This window comes from Carcharhinus amblyrhynchos, chromosome 19, assembly GCF_965287045.1.
Source record: "Carcharhinus amblyrhynchos chromosome 19, sCarAmb.v2.hapA, whole genome shotgun sequence".
Lineage (NCBI taxonomy): Eukaryota > Metazoa > Chordata > Chondrichthyes > Carcharhiniformes > Carcharhinidae > Carcharhinus > Carcharhinus amblyrhynchos.
This window is the reverse complement of record NC_137342.1, coordinates 3,551,979-3,567,324: the sequence shown is the minus strand read 5'-3', so window position 1 is coordinate 3,567,324 and position 15,346 is coordinate 3,551,979. Positions and strand designations below refer to the sequence as shown.

General features: G+C 50.8%; 1 protein-coding gene across 1 annotated transcript in view; it reads right to left on the bottom strand.

Annotated features, from left to right (window-relative positions):
• The window catches only part of ntn4 (netrin 4), a 54,738-nt gene extending 40,141 nt beyond the window's left edge, over positions 1-14,597 (bottom strand). The window contains exons 1-2 of the mRNA XM_080207135.1: positions 14,323-14,597; positions 11,101-11,618 (exon numbers count right to left, since the gene is read on the bottom strand). Of these exons, the coding sequence (XP_080063261.1) occupies positions 11,101-11,618; positions 14,323-14,386 (582 nt within the window). The 5' untranslated portion in view covers positions 14,387-14,597. The remainder of the gene's footprint in view (positions 1-11,100; positions 11,619-14,322) is intronic.
• Positions 14,598-15,346: the final 749 nt, after the last annotated feature.

The window sequence follows — 15,346 nt, the reverse complement described above, 5'->3', positions numbered from 1 at the left end:
AGCCTGGTGAACCTCCTCTGCACCCCCTCCAAGGACTATATATCCTTCCGCAAGTGCGGCGACCAAAACTGCACACGGTACTCCAGCTGCTAATAGCCCTTGAGATCGATCAGGCCTCCCTCAACCATACCCCGAGAGAATTTTTTTATTCATTCGTGAGACACGGGTGTCACTGGCTGGCCAGAATTTATTGCCCATCCCCAGTTAACTTCGGTGGGCAGCTCAGAGTCAGTCACATTGCTGTGGCTCTGGAGTTAAATGTGAGCCAGACCAGGTAAGGATGGCAGATTTCCTTCCCTAAAGGACATCAGTGACCCAGATGGGTTTTTCCAACAATGGACAGTGGTTTCACGGTCATCAGTAAATTCCAGAATTTTTATTGAATTCAAATTCTGCTGTGGTGGGATTCGAACCCGGGTCCCCAGAACGTTAGCTGAGTTTATGGATCGTCTAATTATAATATCAGTAGGCCATCGGCTCCCCTTGACTTGCTACGGTGCAGAGGGACCTGGGGGTCCTTGTGCAGGAATCACAAAAACCCAGTCTGCAGGTGCAGCAGGTGATCAAGAAGGCGAATGGGATGTTGGCCTTTATAGCGAGGGGGATAGAATATAAAAGCAGGGAGGTCTTCCTGCAACTGTACAGGGCACTGGTGAGGCCGCAGCTGCAGTACTGTGTGCAGTTTTGGTCGCCGCACTTGCGGAAGGTTATATTGGCCTTGGAGGGAGTGCAGAGGAGGTTCACTAGGCTGATACCGGAGATGAGGGGGTTAGCCTATGAGGAGAGACTAAATAAACTGGGTCTGTACTCGTTGGAGTTTAGAAGGATGAGGGGGGATCTTATAGAGACATATAAGATAGTGAAGGGGATGGATAGGGTAGAGGTAGAGAGATTCTTCCCGCTTAGAAAGGAAACTAGAACTAGAGGACACAGCCTCAAAATAAGGGGGAGACAGTTTAGTTTGGAGTCGAGGAGGAACTTCTTCACTCAAAGGGTGGTGAATCTCTGGAATTCTCTGCCCGTTGAAGTGGTGGAGGCTACCTCGCTGAATATATTTAAGTCACGGGTAGATAGGTTTCTGATAGACAAGGGAATTAAGGGTTATGGGGAGAAAGCGAGAAAGTGGAACTGATCCACTTCAGATCAGCCATGATCTTATTGAATGGCGGGGCAGGCTCGAAGGGCTAGATGGCCTACTCCTGCTCCTATTTCTTATAGTGAGGCTGGAGGGGTCCCCCAGGTAAGGGGTCTGCATTGGGAATAAACCAGGGGGAGAATGACTGGATCTTTATGTCTAGCCGACAGAATTTGGTGCGTCCCCTACACATGTCAACCGTTCGATTTGGAACTGAACAGCTCGTAACATAGCCCCGTCTCCATAGCAACGAGGCGGTGAGTCAGCGAGCGTGATAAATGTGAAGTATTTTTCAACTTTGTCAAAAGCAGCACCAACGTACAGAGTGTATAATCACTGCTGTGCCCAGTGCGTGAGGTAACATGTTTGAGAATTCTTTTCAAATTCTTCCTTCCCTCCCTGACCCACGCCCTGAAGCAATCCCACTCTTTGATGTGTGTGCAAATTTAAGAACATAAGAAATAGGAGCAGGAGTAGGCCATCTAGCCCTTCGAGCCTGCCCCGCCATTCAATAAGATCATGGCTGATCTGAAGTGGATCAGTTCCACTTTCCCGCTTTCTCCCTTAATTCCCCTTGTCTATTAGAAACCTATCTACCCGTGACTTAAATATATTCAGCGAGGCAGCCTCCACCACTTCAACGGGCAGAGAATTCCAGAGATTCACCACCCTTTGAGTGAAGAAGTTCCTCCTCAACTCTGTTCTAAACTGCCCCTCCCTTATCTTGAGGCTGTGCCCTCTAGTCCTGCTGTCCTTTCTAAAGGGGAAGAATCTCTCTACCTCTACCCTATCCATCCCTTTCATTATCTTATACGTCTCTATAAGATCCCCCCACTCATCCTTCTAAACTCCCAACAAGTCCAGACCCAGTCTATTTAGTCTCTCTTCATAGTCTAACCCCCTCATCTCCGGTATCAGCCTGGTGGAATTTGCAGTTGGTGGCTGGGCTGGGGTTGCCACATTTCGGGGAGATGTGTGCAAACGAACCGCCAACAATTTCACCCAGCTTCCTGGAGGATCCCAAAAAGCTGAGAATTACGATTGCAGAACGCACGGCAACAACTCAACATTACAGGGTGCACGCAGGCTGCGGGGGACTCAGGTCCTGTGTTCCGTTCCTAGGCTGACCCTTCCTAACTTAAATACAGCAAGACGCCATTATTTATTTTATCGGTGGAAGGTTTGCCCTCACCCTCCCAGTCAACAAATACTATCGCCCCTTCGTTCTGAACTAACTGATATAATTTTTAAAAGGGGTGATCGTAGAGCCCTACAGTGCAGAAAGAGGCCCTTCAGCCCATCGTGTCTGCACCGAACACAATCCCACCCAGGCCCCCATATCCCTACAGTTGGAGTTTAGAAGGATGAGGGGGGGGATCTTATAGAGACGTAAAAGGTAATGAAAGGGATGGATAGGGTAGAGGTAGAGAGATTCTTCCCGCTTAGAAAGGACAGCAGGACTAGAGGGCACAGCGTCAAGATAAGTGGGGGGGTGGGGGGGTGCAGTTTAGATCAGAGTTGAGGAGGAACTTCTTCACTCAAGGGGTGGTGAATCTCTGGAATTCTCTGCCCGTTGAAGTGGTGGAGGCTGCCTCGCTGAATATATTTAAGTCACGGGTAGATAGGTTTCTGATAGACAAGGGAATTAAGGGTTATGGGGAGAAAGCGGGAAAGTGGAATTGATCCACTTCAGATCAGCCATGATCTTATTGAATGGCGGGGCAGGCTCGAAGGGCTAGATGGCCTACTCCTGCTCCTATTTCTTATGTTCTTATATTTTACCCACTAATCCCTCTAACCTCCGCATCCTTGGACACTAAGGGGCAATTTCTTAGCATGGCCAATGAACCTAACCCACCCATCTTTGGACTGTGGGAGGAAACCGGAGCACCCGGAGGAAACCCACGCAGACACGAGGAGAATGTGCAAACTCTACGCAGACAGTGACCTGAGCCAGGAATCGAACCCAGGACCCTGGAGCTGTGAAGCAGCAGTGCTAACCCACTGTGCTACCCACTGATAAACAGCTGGTGACGATGTGTAAGCTTTTCTAAACTGGAGAGCCTGTGGGGTTAGTTTGTGAATGAAGCATGTGGGTTTATTAACAGAATGGTAGCAAAGTGGTTAGCACTGCTGCCTCGCAGCGTCAGGGACCCGGGTTCTATTCCCAGCTCGGGTCACTGTCTCTGTGCAGAGTCTGCATGTGTTCGCTCCGATTTCCTTCCACAGTCCGGGTGCATTGACCGTGCTAAATTCTCCCTCGGTGTGCCTGAACTGAGGCACGGTAGCACAGTGGGTTAGCACGGCTGCTTCACAGCTCCAGGGACCTGGGTTCGATTCCCGGCTTGGGGTCACTGTGTGAGTGGAGTTTGCACATTCTCCTCATGTCTGCGTGGGTTTCCTCCGGGTGCTCCGGTTTCCTCCCACAGTCCAAAGATGTTCGGGTTAGGTTGATTGGCCGTGCTAAGAAATTGACCGTAGATGGATAGGTTAGAGAGGATTAGTGGGTGTAATATGTACGGATTGGGGGGGAGGGCCTGGGGGGGATTGTGTTCGGTGCACACTCGATGGGCCGAAGGGCCTCTTTCTGTACTGTAGGATTTCAATGAACAGGCACCAGAGTGTGGCAACTAGGGGACTTTTGCAGTAACTTCATTGCGGTGTTAATGCAAGCCTACTTGTGACTAAGAAATAAACTTAAATGCTTAAAAGTTATGCCTCAGCTATACTAAACACTGCCTCCGTCTCAGCCGTACTAGTGTTCAATTCTGGGCACCTTAAGGAAGGATTGTGAAAATCTTCAAACAGGAGATTCACTCGAATAGTTCCAGAGATCGGAGAGTTGGTGCAGAACTGATGGGCCAAATGGCCTCGTTCTGCAGTGTAGGGATTCTACAAGAGGTTACAGAGATTGGAGAAGTTGGGATATTTCTTCTGTAGGAGAAAAAGTTAACAGGATAGCTGATCGAGGCATTCAAAATCGCAAAGGATTTAGATAAAGAGAAACTGATTCCAGTGGATAGAGGGTAGCACAGTAGGTTAGCGCTGCTGCCTCACAGCTCCAGGGACCCGGGTTCAATTCCCAGCTTGGGTCACTGTCTGTGTGGAGTTTGCACATTCTCCCCGTGTCTGCGTGGGTTTCCTTCAAGTGCTCCGGTTTCCTCCCACAGTCCAAAGATGTGCAGATTAGGTCGAATGGCCATGTCTCTTAGTACCCCAAGATGTGTAGGTTCGGGGGGTTAGTAGGGTTAAGGGAATAGGGCCTGGGTGGGATTGTTGTTGAATGGGCTGAACGGCCACTGTCTGCAGTGTAAGGATTCTATCCTAGGGTCAATAATCATTGATTTAAAGTGATTGGCAAAGACCCAGGGCTGAGCTGAAGAAAATCCTTTCTACAGTGAGTGGTTAGGATCTGGAATATGCAGCCTGATATAATAACGTACACAGAATGAATAGGAACTTTCAAAAGGAAATTGAATAAATAAATACAAATATGAGTTGCATAGAACACTACAGCACAAACAGGCCCTTCGGCCCACAAGTTGCGCCGATCACATCCATACCTACCAGGCCTATCTATAACCCTGAATCCTATTAAGTCCCACGTACTCATCCAGAAGTCTCTTCAAAGACCCTATTGAGTTTGCCTCCACCACCACCGACGGCAGCCGATTCCACTCACTCACCACCCTCTGAGTGAAAAACTTACCCCTAACATCTCCTCTGTACCTGCTCCCCAGCACCTTAAACCTGTGTCCTCTTGTAGCGACCATTTCAGCCCTGGGAAATAGCCTCCGAGAATCCACCCTATCTATTCCTCTCAACATTTTATAAACCTCTGTCAGGTCGCTTCTCAACCTTCGTCTCTCCAGGGAAAAGAGACCGAGCTCCCTCAACCTATCTTCTTAAGGCATGCCTCCCAATCCAGGCAACATCCTTGTAAATCTCCTCTGCACCCTCTCAATAGCTTCCACATCCTTCCTGTAGTGAGGTGACCAGAACTGCGCACAGTACTCCAAGTGGGAAGATAGGACCAAGAGTAGATAACTTGGCCCATCAAGGCCTGCTTAGCCATTATGATCTCGGCCGATCTTCCATCTTAGCTTCACTTTCTTGCCCGTTCCCCAAATCTGAGTGCGGAAATCTGTCTACCCCAGCCAGGAAGGGAGCATCCACAAGTCTGGGGAACTCCAAACATTCAGAACCCTTTGTGTGAAGAAATTTCTCGTCATCTCAGTTCTAAATGTTTGATTTTTGTCCTGAAATTATGCCGCCGTGTTTTAAATCCCCCCCCCAGCCAGGGGGAAACAGTGTCTACTCTTCATCGTTAGTGTACGCTTAAACTGGACCAACTGACGGGCAACACCACAGCTCAGTGACTATCACTGTTTGCTGTGCAGATACAGGGATCTCCGACTTGGGTCGGTGTCTGTGGGAGTTTCTCCCCGTGCTTGCGTGACTTTTCTCCCGTTTCCTCCCAAAAACGTGCTCTTAAGCTGATTGGTGTCAATAAATTGTCCCAAAATTAGGCCTCCCTTAATCTGGCGCACTTATAATTCTCTAAATTTGTACCCCTTTCTTGTGGAGTCCAAGAGGCGTAGACAAAAGTCGTAGGTAGGAGGATTGGAATGAGGCACTCACTGAGGGTTAACATGGGTTTGTAGGGCCGAAGGGCCTATTTCCTGTGCTGTGTTGTTCTTTGTTCAGAATCTTCAATGAGATTCCCTCTCATTCTCCTAAACACCAAAAAGTGTTGGGCTGGGTTACTCAGCCTCTCATCCTGGGTCAACCGTCTCATCACCAGTCCAGCGCATTTATTTTTAATCAGTCTCGGGATGAGGCGTTGGCAAAGTCAGCGTTCATTGCCCATGGCAGATGGAGTTTAATGCGGAAAAGTGTGAGGTGATTCACTTTGGTAAGAGTAACAGGAGTACAGAATATAGGGCTAATGGAAGGACTCTTGGTAGTGTTGACGAGCAGAGAGATCTCGGGGTACATGTGCATAGCTCCCTGAAAGTTGGCACGCAGGTTGATAAGGTTGTTAAGAAGGCGTACGGTGTGTTAGCTTTTATTGGTAGAGGGATTGAATTTCGGAGCCGTGAGGTCATGTTACAACTGTACAAAACTCTGGAGCGGCCACACTTGGAGTATTGCGTACAGTTCTGGTCGCCGCATTATAAGAAAGATGTGGAGGCTTTGGAAAGGGTGCAGAGGAGGTTTACCAGGATGTTGCCTGGTATGGTGGGAAGGTCTTATGAGGAAAGGCTGAGGGACTTGAGGTTATTTTCATTAAAGAGAAGAAGGTTAAGAGGTGACCTGATTGAGGCATACAAGATGATCAGAGGGTTAGATAGGGTGGACAGTGAGAGCCTTTTCCCTCGGATGGTGATGGCTAACACGAGGGGACATAGCTTTAAATTAAGGGGTGGTAATTGTAGGACGGATGTCAGAGGTAGGTTCTTTACTCAGAGGGTAGTAAGGGCGTGGAATGCCCTGCCTGCAGCAGTTGTGGACTCGCCAACTTTAAGGGCGTTCAAATGGTCAGTGGATAGGCATATGGATAACATTGGAATTGTTTAGGTTAGAGGGTCATGCGATTGGTTCCACTGGTCGGCGCAACATCGAGGGCCGAAGGACCTGTACTGTGCTGTAATGTTCTATGTTCTATCCTGAGTTGCCCTTGGGAAGATGGTTGCCTTTCTGAACTGCTCCAATCCCCAAGGTGTTGGGGAGAGAGGGAATTCCAGGACTTTGACCCAACTACAGTGAAGGAGCATTAATAAAGAACAAAACAGCCTGGGAAACAGGCCCTTCAGCCCAACGAGCCCGCGCCGCCATTTTAACATTACCAGTCCCCCCCTCCACCCATGACCCTTATCTATGCTTATGGCATTCCACATTGAGGGAAAACTAATTTGGGAACAATTTATTACCTCCAATCAGACTAATAGCACGTCTTTGGGGTGTGGGAGGAAACCGGAGAAAACCCACGCAAGCACGGGGAGAATGCGCAAACTCCCACAGACACCGGCCCAAATCCATGTGTCTGCACAGCTAACAGCGATAGTCACTGAGCTGTCGTGTTGCCCAGCATCTGGTCCAGTTTAAGCGTACACTAACTCGCTGGGGTCTTTTAAAAGACTTCTGGATGAGTACATGGGATTTAATGGGATTGGGAGTTACAGATAGGCCTGTAGGTAGGGACATGAACGGTGCAACTTGTGGGCCGAAGGGCCTGTTTGTGCTGTAGTGCAGGAAGAAATAGAGAATGATGAGGCCTTCAAATCTTCCATCACACGGCTTGTGATTCCTTTAAAAACGTGCCTACGTTTTAAAACATAATACTGAGACATAACAAATCCTTCCCATGAAGAAACGAATGATTGAAAATGGTGATTTTTTTTTACGTTAAGTAGATTATGACACAGTCACGGTGAATGATCTCTTACACAACTTCTAACAATCTTCCCTTTGACAATGAGACTCTATCGGAGCTCACAGACGGTTCAGAACATGGGGTCTGAGCGCCATCTCCTTCACCTCCCAGTCCCTCTACTGAACAGCCACCCTCTCATGGAACCTGCACTGCCGTCACTCCTCAACCTTAGAAAGGACAGCAAGACCAGAGGGCATAGCCTCAAGATAAGGGGGGGGCAGTTTAGATCGGAGTTGAGGAGGAACTTCTTCACTTAAAGGGTGGTGAATCTCTGGAATTCTCTGCCCGTTGAAGTGGTGGAGGCTACCTCATTGAATATATTTAAGTCACGGGTAGATAGGTTTCTGATAGACAAGGGGAATTAAGGGAGAAAGTGGGAAAGTGGAACTGATCCACTTCAGATCAGCCATGATCTTATTGAATGGCAGGCAGGCTCAAAGGGCTAGATGGCCTACCCCTGCTCGTATTTCTTATAAGAACACAAGAACATGAGAAATAGGAGCAGGAGTAGGCCATCTACCCCTTCGAGCCTGCCCCGTTATGTTCTTAACCCATCTGCCAACAACTTTAAATCCATTCCCCACCTTGTCACCTTCCTCTCTGCTCAGAGAATTAGGCCCATCCCATCCACTCTATCCAAGCCCCTCAATTTTATACACCTCAATTCATAGAATCTTTGCAGTGCAGATGGAGGCCATTTGGCCCATCAAATCTGTACTGACCACAACCCCACCCAGGCCCTATCCCCACATCCCATACCCACTAATCCCTCTAACCTCCGCTACCCTGGACACTAAGGGGCATTTTCCTTAGCACGGCCAATCAACCTAACCCGCACATCTTTGGACTGTGGGAGGAAACCGGAGCACCCGGAGGAAACCCACACGGACATGAGGAGAATGTGCAAACTCCACACAGACAGTGACCCGAGCTGGGAATCGAACCCAGGACCCTGGAGCTGTAAAATGGCAGTGCTAACCACTGTGCTAACGTGCCACCTATAGAATCATAGAATCCCTGCACATCAGTTGGAGGCCATTTGGTCCATCAAACCTATACTGACCACAATCCCACCCAGGCCCTATTCCCGTAACTCCATGCATTTACCCTGCTAATTCCCCCGACACTAGAGGCAATTTACCACAGCCAATCAACCTAACCCGCACATCTTTGGACTGTGGGAGGAAACCAGAGCACCCGGAGGAAACCCACGCAGACACAGGGAGAATGTGCAAACTCCACAGAGACAGTGACCCGAGCCGGGAATCGAACCCAGGTCCTTGGAGCTGTAAAGCAGCAGTGCTAACCACTGTGCTACCGTGCCGCCCAATTAGTGTTTAATCCAGATCTAGCATAATCTGATATTCTTTTACTCAGCTTATATTGACGTGAATTTCATAACAACTTCATAACCATCTTATCCACTTGTCCTGCTGCCTTCAGGGATCTGTGGGCACGCATTCCGAGAACCCAGTGTTCCTCACACTTTTCAATGCCCTCCCATTTATTGTGTATCCCCTGCCCTTGTTAACCCTCCCCAAATGCATCATGTCACACCTCTCTGGAATGAGTTCCATTTGCCATGTTTCTGTGCACCAATCCACTGATCTCTTCCTGCAGTCCACAGCTTCCATCTTCAATATCAACCACACAACCAATGTCTGTAGCGTAACTCCTGCGTTAACATCGACATTGTTGGTCTATACTATGATTAGCACAGGGCCCAGACCTCAGCCTGGCGCAAACAACTTCCCAGTCACAATAAAACACCCACTGACGTTAATCCTTTGCTTCCTGCCACTCAACCAGTTTTGGATCCAAATTGCTTCTTACCAGTAGATCCCTTGGACATTTGTTTTCTGACCAGTCCGACTGTTAAAATCCACATGGACTAAATAAATCCTCAATTCTTGTTATCTCAAAAAATGCAGTCAGATATTTCTTCAACAAATTCATGCTGACTACCTTTGGTTAATCCGTGCCTTTTGAAAGGATCAGGAATATTGCCCCTTGGAACTTTTCCCAACAAGTTTCACTGTTCCGAGGTTTGGCTGACTGAGCTTTCTCCCTTTTGGGACACTTATCTATCCTCCTGTATCATACACGTGGCCTTCAGAAAATGATGGTCAGAGTGTCTGGCATTCCTTCCCACAGAACCATAGAATATTACAGCTCAGAAACAGGCCTTTTGGCCCTTCTTGTCTGTGCTGAACCATTTTTTTGCCTCGTCCCACTGACCTGCACTTGGACCATATCCCTTCACACCCCTCTCATCCATGAACCCATCCAAGTTTTTCTTAGAAGTGACCCCGCATTTATCCGGCAGCTCATTCCACACTCCCACCACTTTCTGCATGAAGAATCCCCCCCACTAATATTCCCTTTAAACTTTTCTCCTTTCACCCTTAACCCATGCCCTCTGTTTTTTTTTCTCCTCTAGCCTCAGTGGAAAAAGCCTGCTTGCATTCACTCTATCGATACCCATCAAAATCTTATACACCTCTATCAGATCTCCCCTCATTCTTCTACACTCCAGGGAACCTATTCAACCTTTCTCTGTAACTCTGTAAAGAAGGTGAATGGGATGCTGGCCTTTATAGCGAGGGGGATAGAATATAAAAGCAGGGAGGTCTTGCTGCAACTGTACAGGGCACTGGTGAGGCCGCAGCTGGAGTACTGTGTGCAGTTTTGGTTGCCGCACTTGCGCAAGGATTTTGGCCTTGGAGGGAGTGCAGAGGAGGTTCACTAGGCTGATACCGGAGATGAGGGGGTTAGACTATGAAGAGAGACTAAATAGACTGGGTCTGTACTCGTTGGAGTTTAGAAGGATGAGGGGGGATCTTATAGAGACATATAAGATAATGAAGGGGATGGATAGGGTAGAGGTAGAGAGATTCTTCCCGCTTAGAAAGGACAGCAGGACTAGAGGGCACAGCCTGAAGATAAGGGGGGGGGTTGCAGTTTAGATCAGAGTTGAGGAAGAACTTCTTCACTCAAAGCGTGGTGAATCTCTGGAATTCTCTGCCCGTTGAAGTGGTGGAGGCTACCTCGCTGAATATATTTAAGTCACGGGTAGATAGGTTTCTGATAGACAGGGGAATTAAGGGGAGAAAGCGGGAAAGTGGAACTGATCCACTTCAGATCAGCCATGATCTTATTGAATGGCGGGGCAGGCTTGAAGGGCTAGATGGCCTACTCCTGCTCCTATTTCTTATGTTCTTATGTCTCTTTCTGCACTGTAGGCTTCTATGAAAGCTTAACTGGTAACGAGATACAAGGCTCACTTTTTAAAATGTTACCGACACACGAAATATAACCCTCAAACAAAATGTTAAATTAAAATGGTATTTGAAAGGAGGTCATCGTGGGCATGTATTCTGTGAGGTGAGGTGAAATTGTCAGTGTAAAACTGTGGCCGGAGGGGGGGGGGGGGGGGGGGGTCACTCCTCAATCTTTCTATCTTAAACAGATTCTACCGACAAGTCTGACCACCTCAAATCGTTCTGCGGAATCCGGGGAAGATTCTTACCTCTCCTCGGGTACAGGGAAGTGGATTTGAATATCTGGAAGTACAAATCGCCCCAATCTCATTCTGGTCATCGGGTAGCCCAAAGGTGTCACTGCAGTTTGTGGCAAAATACTTGTAAGGTTTCCAGGTGGAACCAAAGTCTTGGGAACGTTCCAGAGTCATGGCGGCCGGCCTGGGAGACTTAAAGATCAGAATGAGGTGGGTAAAGTAAAAATAAGTCTCCAGATCCAGCTGGATGGTTTCCTTGTAGCTCCCCGACGCTGACTGCCACCAGGTGTGGGGCAGCCGGAACGAGGAATCGGTCATGGCCGAGGCTGGGTGCCCACGTGTGGCGCTGCACTTCTCACACCTGGCTGGGTCCTCGCATCCCCTCCCTGAGTACGAGCAGAAGAGCTCCGTGGAGTTCAGGCCACACGTGCTGCTGGCTCGGAGCTCCCTGCCGGCTGCCAGGTTCCCCAGCCGAGGGTTACAGGCGCCAGACTCGCAGTGCCGCCTCACCCCACGCCCACCGATGGATCCTGAAAAGGAGATAGACAGACAGGAATTCAAATTACAACCAGCTCCGAGTGCATTAATCCCACGCAGTCTACATAGAACATAGAACCCTACACAGACCGTAGAACCCTACACAGACCGTAGAACCCTACACAGACCCACACAATCTACATAGGACATAGAACCCTACACAGAACCACACAACCCTACACAGAACATACTGGCCCTTTGGCCCATCGAGTCTGCACTGAACCCAATCCCACCCAGGCCCTACCCCCATATCCTACATACTGTACCCACTAATCTAAGCATCCCTGGATACAAAATCCCTCATCACCAAAATGCCTCCCAAACATTTCTGACTGCAAATTTCAATCCACTTTCATTCCAATCTAAGAACAAGGCTCACTTTGTAAAATGTTACCGATACATGAAATATAACCCCCCAACAAAATGCTAAATTAAAATGGTATTTGAAAGGAGGTCATTGTGGGGCATGTATTTTGTGGGGCGAGGCGAGAATGTCAGTGTAAAACTGTGGCCGGGGTGGGGGGGGTGGTGCAGTCACTCCTCAACCTGCCACCATTCCAGATCTCCCTCCCCGTAGGCTGCCCGACCCAGTTAGTTAATCCCCTGTGATTGGTCAGTTTGATGCCCCTGTCCAATCGTTGTCTCCTTTGATTGGTCTGTTGGATCAGTCTGTCCCCTGGGATTGGTTGGTTTGTTGCTCTAGCCCATTCTCTCTCCCTGCGATTGGTCAGTTCCAGGCTTCCCATGGTGCACTGACGGCCGTGATGTTAGCCTTTCTCAGGGGCAAGAGCGGAGATCCAATAGGATCCAGTGGATCCCTCTTTGTGGATTTACATCAAAGACCACAAACTTCCCAAAACTCAGGCAAAACTCTAGAAATAAAGAGTTGGGGGGGGGGGGGTGGAGAAGGCAGGAGGTGGGGTGGGGGGAGGGCAGGGAGCTGTGGGGGGAGGGCAGGGGGGCAGGAGAGGGGAGGGGGGACGGCAGGGAGGAGATGGTGAGGATAGGAAGGGTGATGAATGGGATATGAATATGATATGAATGGGATGGATAGGATAGAGGTGGAAAGACTCTTCCCGCTCAAAAAAGACAGTAGGACTAGGGGGCACAGCCTTAAGATAAAGGGGGGTGCGGTTTAGAACGGAGTTGAGGAGGAACTTCTTCACTCAAAGGGTGGTGAATCTCTGGAATTCTCTGCCCGTTGAAGTGGTGGAGGCTGCCTCGCTAAATATTTTTAAGACGCGGGTTGATGGGTTTTTGATAGGAGAGGGGATTAAGGGTTATGGGGAGAGGGCGGGAAAGTGGAACTGAGCTGCGACAGATCAGCCATGATCTTATTGAATGGCGGGGCAGGCTCGAAGGGCTGGATGGCCTACTCCTGCTCCTATTTCTTATGTTCTTATGTGAGAGGAGTGAGGGGGTGACAGTGAAAGTGAGGGTGGGGGTGAGGGGTGGAGGGTAGGGAGGGGGGGGTGAGGGTAGGGAGGGGGGGTGAGGGTAGGGAGGGGGGGGTGAGGGTAGGGAGGGGGGGGTGAGGGTAGGGAGGGGGGGGTGAGGGTGGGGAGGGGGGGGTGAGGGTGGGGAGGGGGGGGTGAGGGTAGGGAGGGGGTGAGGGCGAGGGCGGGTGAGGGCGAGGGCGGGTGAGGGCGAGGGCGGGTGAGGGCGAGGGCGGGTGAGGGCGAGGGCGGGTGCGGGTGCGGGTGAGGGTGAGGGCGGGTGAGGGTGAGGGGGGTGAGGGTGAGGGGGGTGAGGGTGAGGGGGGTGAGGGTGAGGGGGGTGAGGGTGAGGGGAGTGAGGGTGAGGGGGGTGAGGGTGAGGGTAGGGGGGTGAGGGTAGGGGGGTGAGGGTAGGGGGGTGAGGGTAGGGGGGTGAGGGTAGGGGGGTGAGGGTAGGGGGGTGAGGGTAGGGGGGTGAGGGTAGGGGGGTGAGGGTAGGGGGGGTGAGGAGGTGAAGGGGTGAGGGTGAAGGGGGTGAGGGTGAGGAGGGTAGGGGCTGAGGAGGTGAGGGTGAGGAGGGTGGGGGGGCGAGGGTGGGGGTGGTGAGGGTAGGGAGGTGATGGTGGGGGGGTGAGAGTAGGGGAGTGAGGGGGTGGGGGGGTGACGGTTGGGGGGTGATGGGGCGAGGGTGAGGGGGTAAGGAGGGTAGGGTGGGTGAGGGGGTGATGGAGGGTAAGGAGGGTGAGGGGGTGGGAGTGAGGGGGTGAGGGATGAGGAGGGTAGGGAGGGTGAGGGGGTGATGGAGGGTAAGGAGGGTGAGGGGGTGGGAGTGAGGGTGAGGGGGTGAGGGTGAGGGGGTGAGGGTGAGGGGGTGAGGGTGAGGGGGTGAGGGTGAGGGGGTGAGGGTGAGGGGGTGAGGGTAAGGAGGGTGAGGAGGGTAAGGAGGGTGAGGGGGTGGGAGTGGGGGTGAGGGTAGGGAGGGTGAGGGTAGGGAGGGTGAGGGTAGGGAGGGTGAGGGTGAGGAGGGTAAGGAGGGTGAGGGGGTGGGAGTGGGGGTGAGGGTAGGGAGGGTGAGGGTAGGGAGGGTGAGGGTGAGGAGGGTAAGGGGGTGGGAGTGGGGGTGAGGGTAGGGAGGGTGAGGGTAGGGAGGGTGAGGGTGAGGGATTGAGGTGTGGGGATGAGGGTAGGGAGGGTGAGGGTTGAGGGGTAGAGGGTAAGAGGGTGAGGCTCCCCCCCCGGGTCCCCCCCTCTCGGTTCTTACCGGCTGAGCCGGGCGCTTTGCCCAGGGACAGCAGCACCCAGGCGGCCGCCCACAGGCGCCTCATCTCGGCTGCTCTCGCTGTGAACGGCTGGCGGCTTCAGTCTGTCCGGAGCCCGGGGTCAGGCTGCTCTTTCCCGGGATCTCCCGGCGATCCGCATCCCTCCCGGCCCTGGCTGCTGCTCAGCATGGACAGAGAGAGAGCCCGTGAGAGAGAGAGACAGACACACACAGTGATTACTGCAGCCTCTCCTCCCCACAGCCTCTCTCTGTATTTATACACCTCCTCCCTCTCTCTCTCTGCATTCATACACCTCCCTCTCTCTGTATTTATACACTTCCCTCCCTCTCTCTCTGCGTTTATACACCTCCCTCCCTCCCTCTCTCTCTCTCTCTGTATTTATACACCTCCCTCCCTCTCTCTCTGTATTTATACACCTCCCTCCCTCTGTATTTATACACCTCCTCCCTCTCTCTGTATTTATACACCTCCCTCCCTCCCTCCCTCGCTCTGTATTTATACACCTCCTCCCTCTCTCTGTGCATTTATACACTCCTCCCTCTCTCTCTGTATTTATACACCTCCCTCCCTCTCTCTGTATTTATACACCTCCCTCCCTCTCTCTGCACTTATACACTTCCCTCCCTCTCCCTCTCTCTGTATTTATACACCTCTTCTCTCTCTCTGCATTTATACACCTCTCTCTCTCTCTCTCTGCATTTATACACCTCTCTCTCTCTATTTATACACCTCTCTCTCTCTCTCTCTATTTATACACCTCCTCTCTCTCTGTATTTATACACCTCCCTCTCTCTCTCTCTCTATTTATACACCTCTCTCTCTCTCTGCATTTATACACCTCCCTCTCTCTGTGTATTTATACACCTCCCTCCCTCTCTCTGTATTTCCCTCCCTCTAATTGCTGCTTTTATATCTCTCCTCCCTCTCTCTAACATCAGCCACACACTCTCTCTCCCCTAATTGTCCTTCTTTCACACATTCTTTCTAACTTTCTCTCTCTATTCC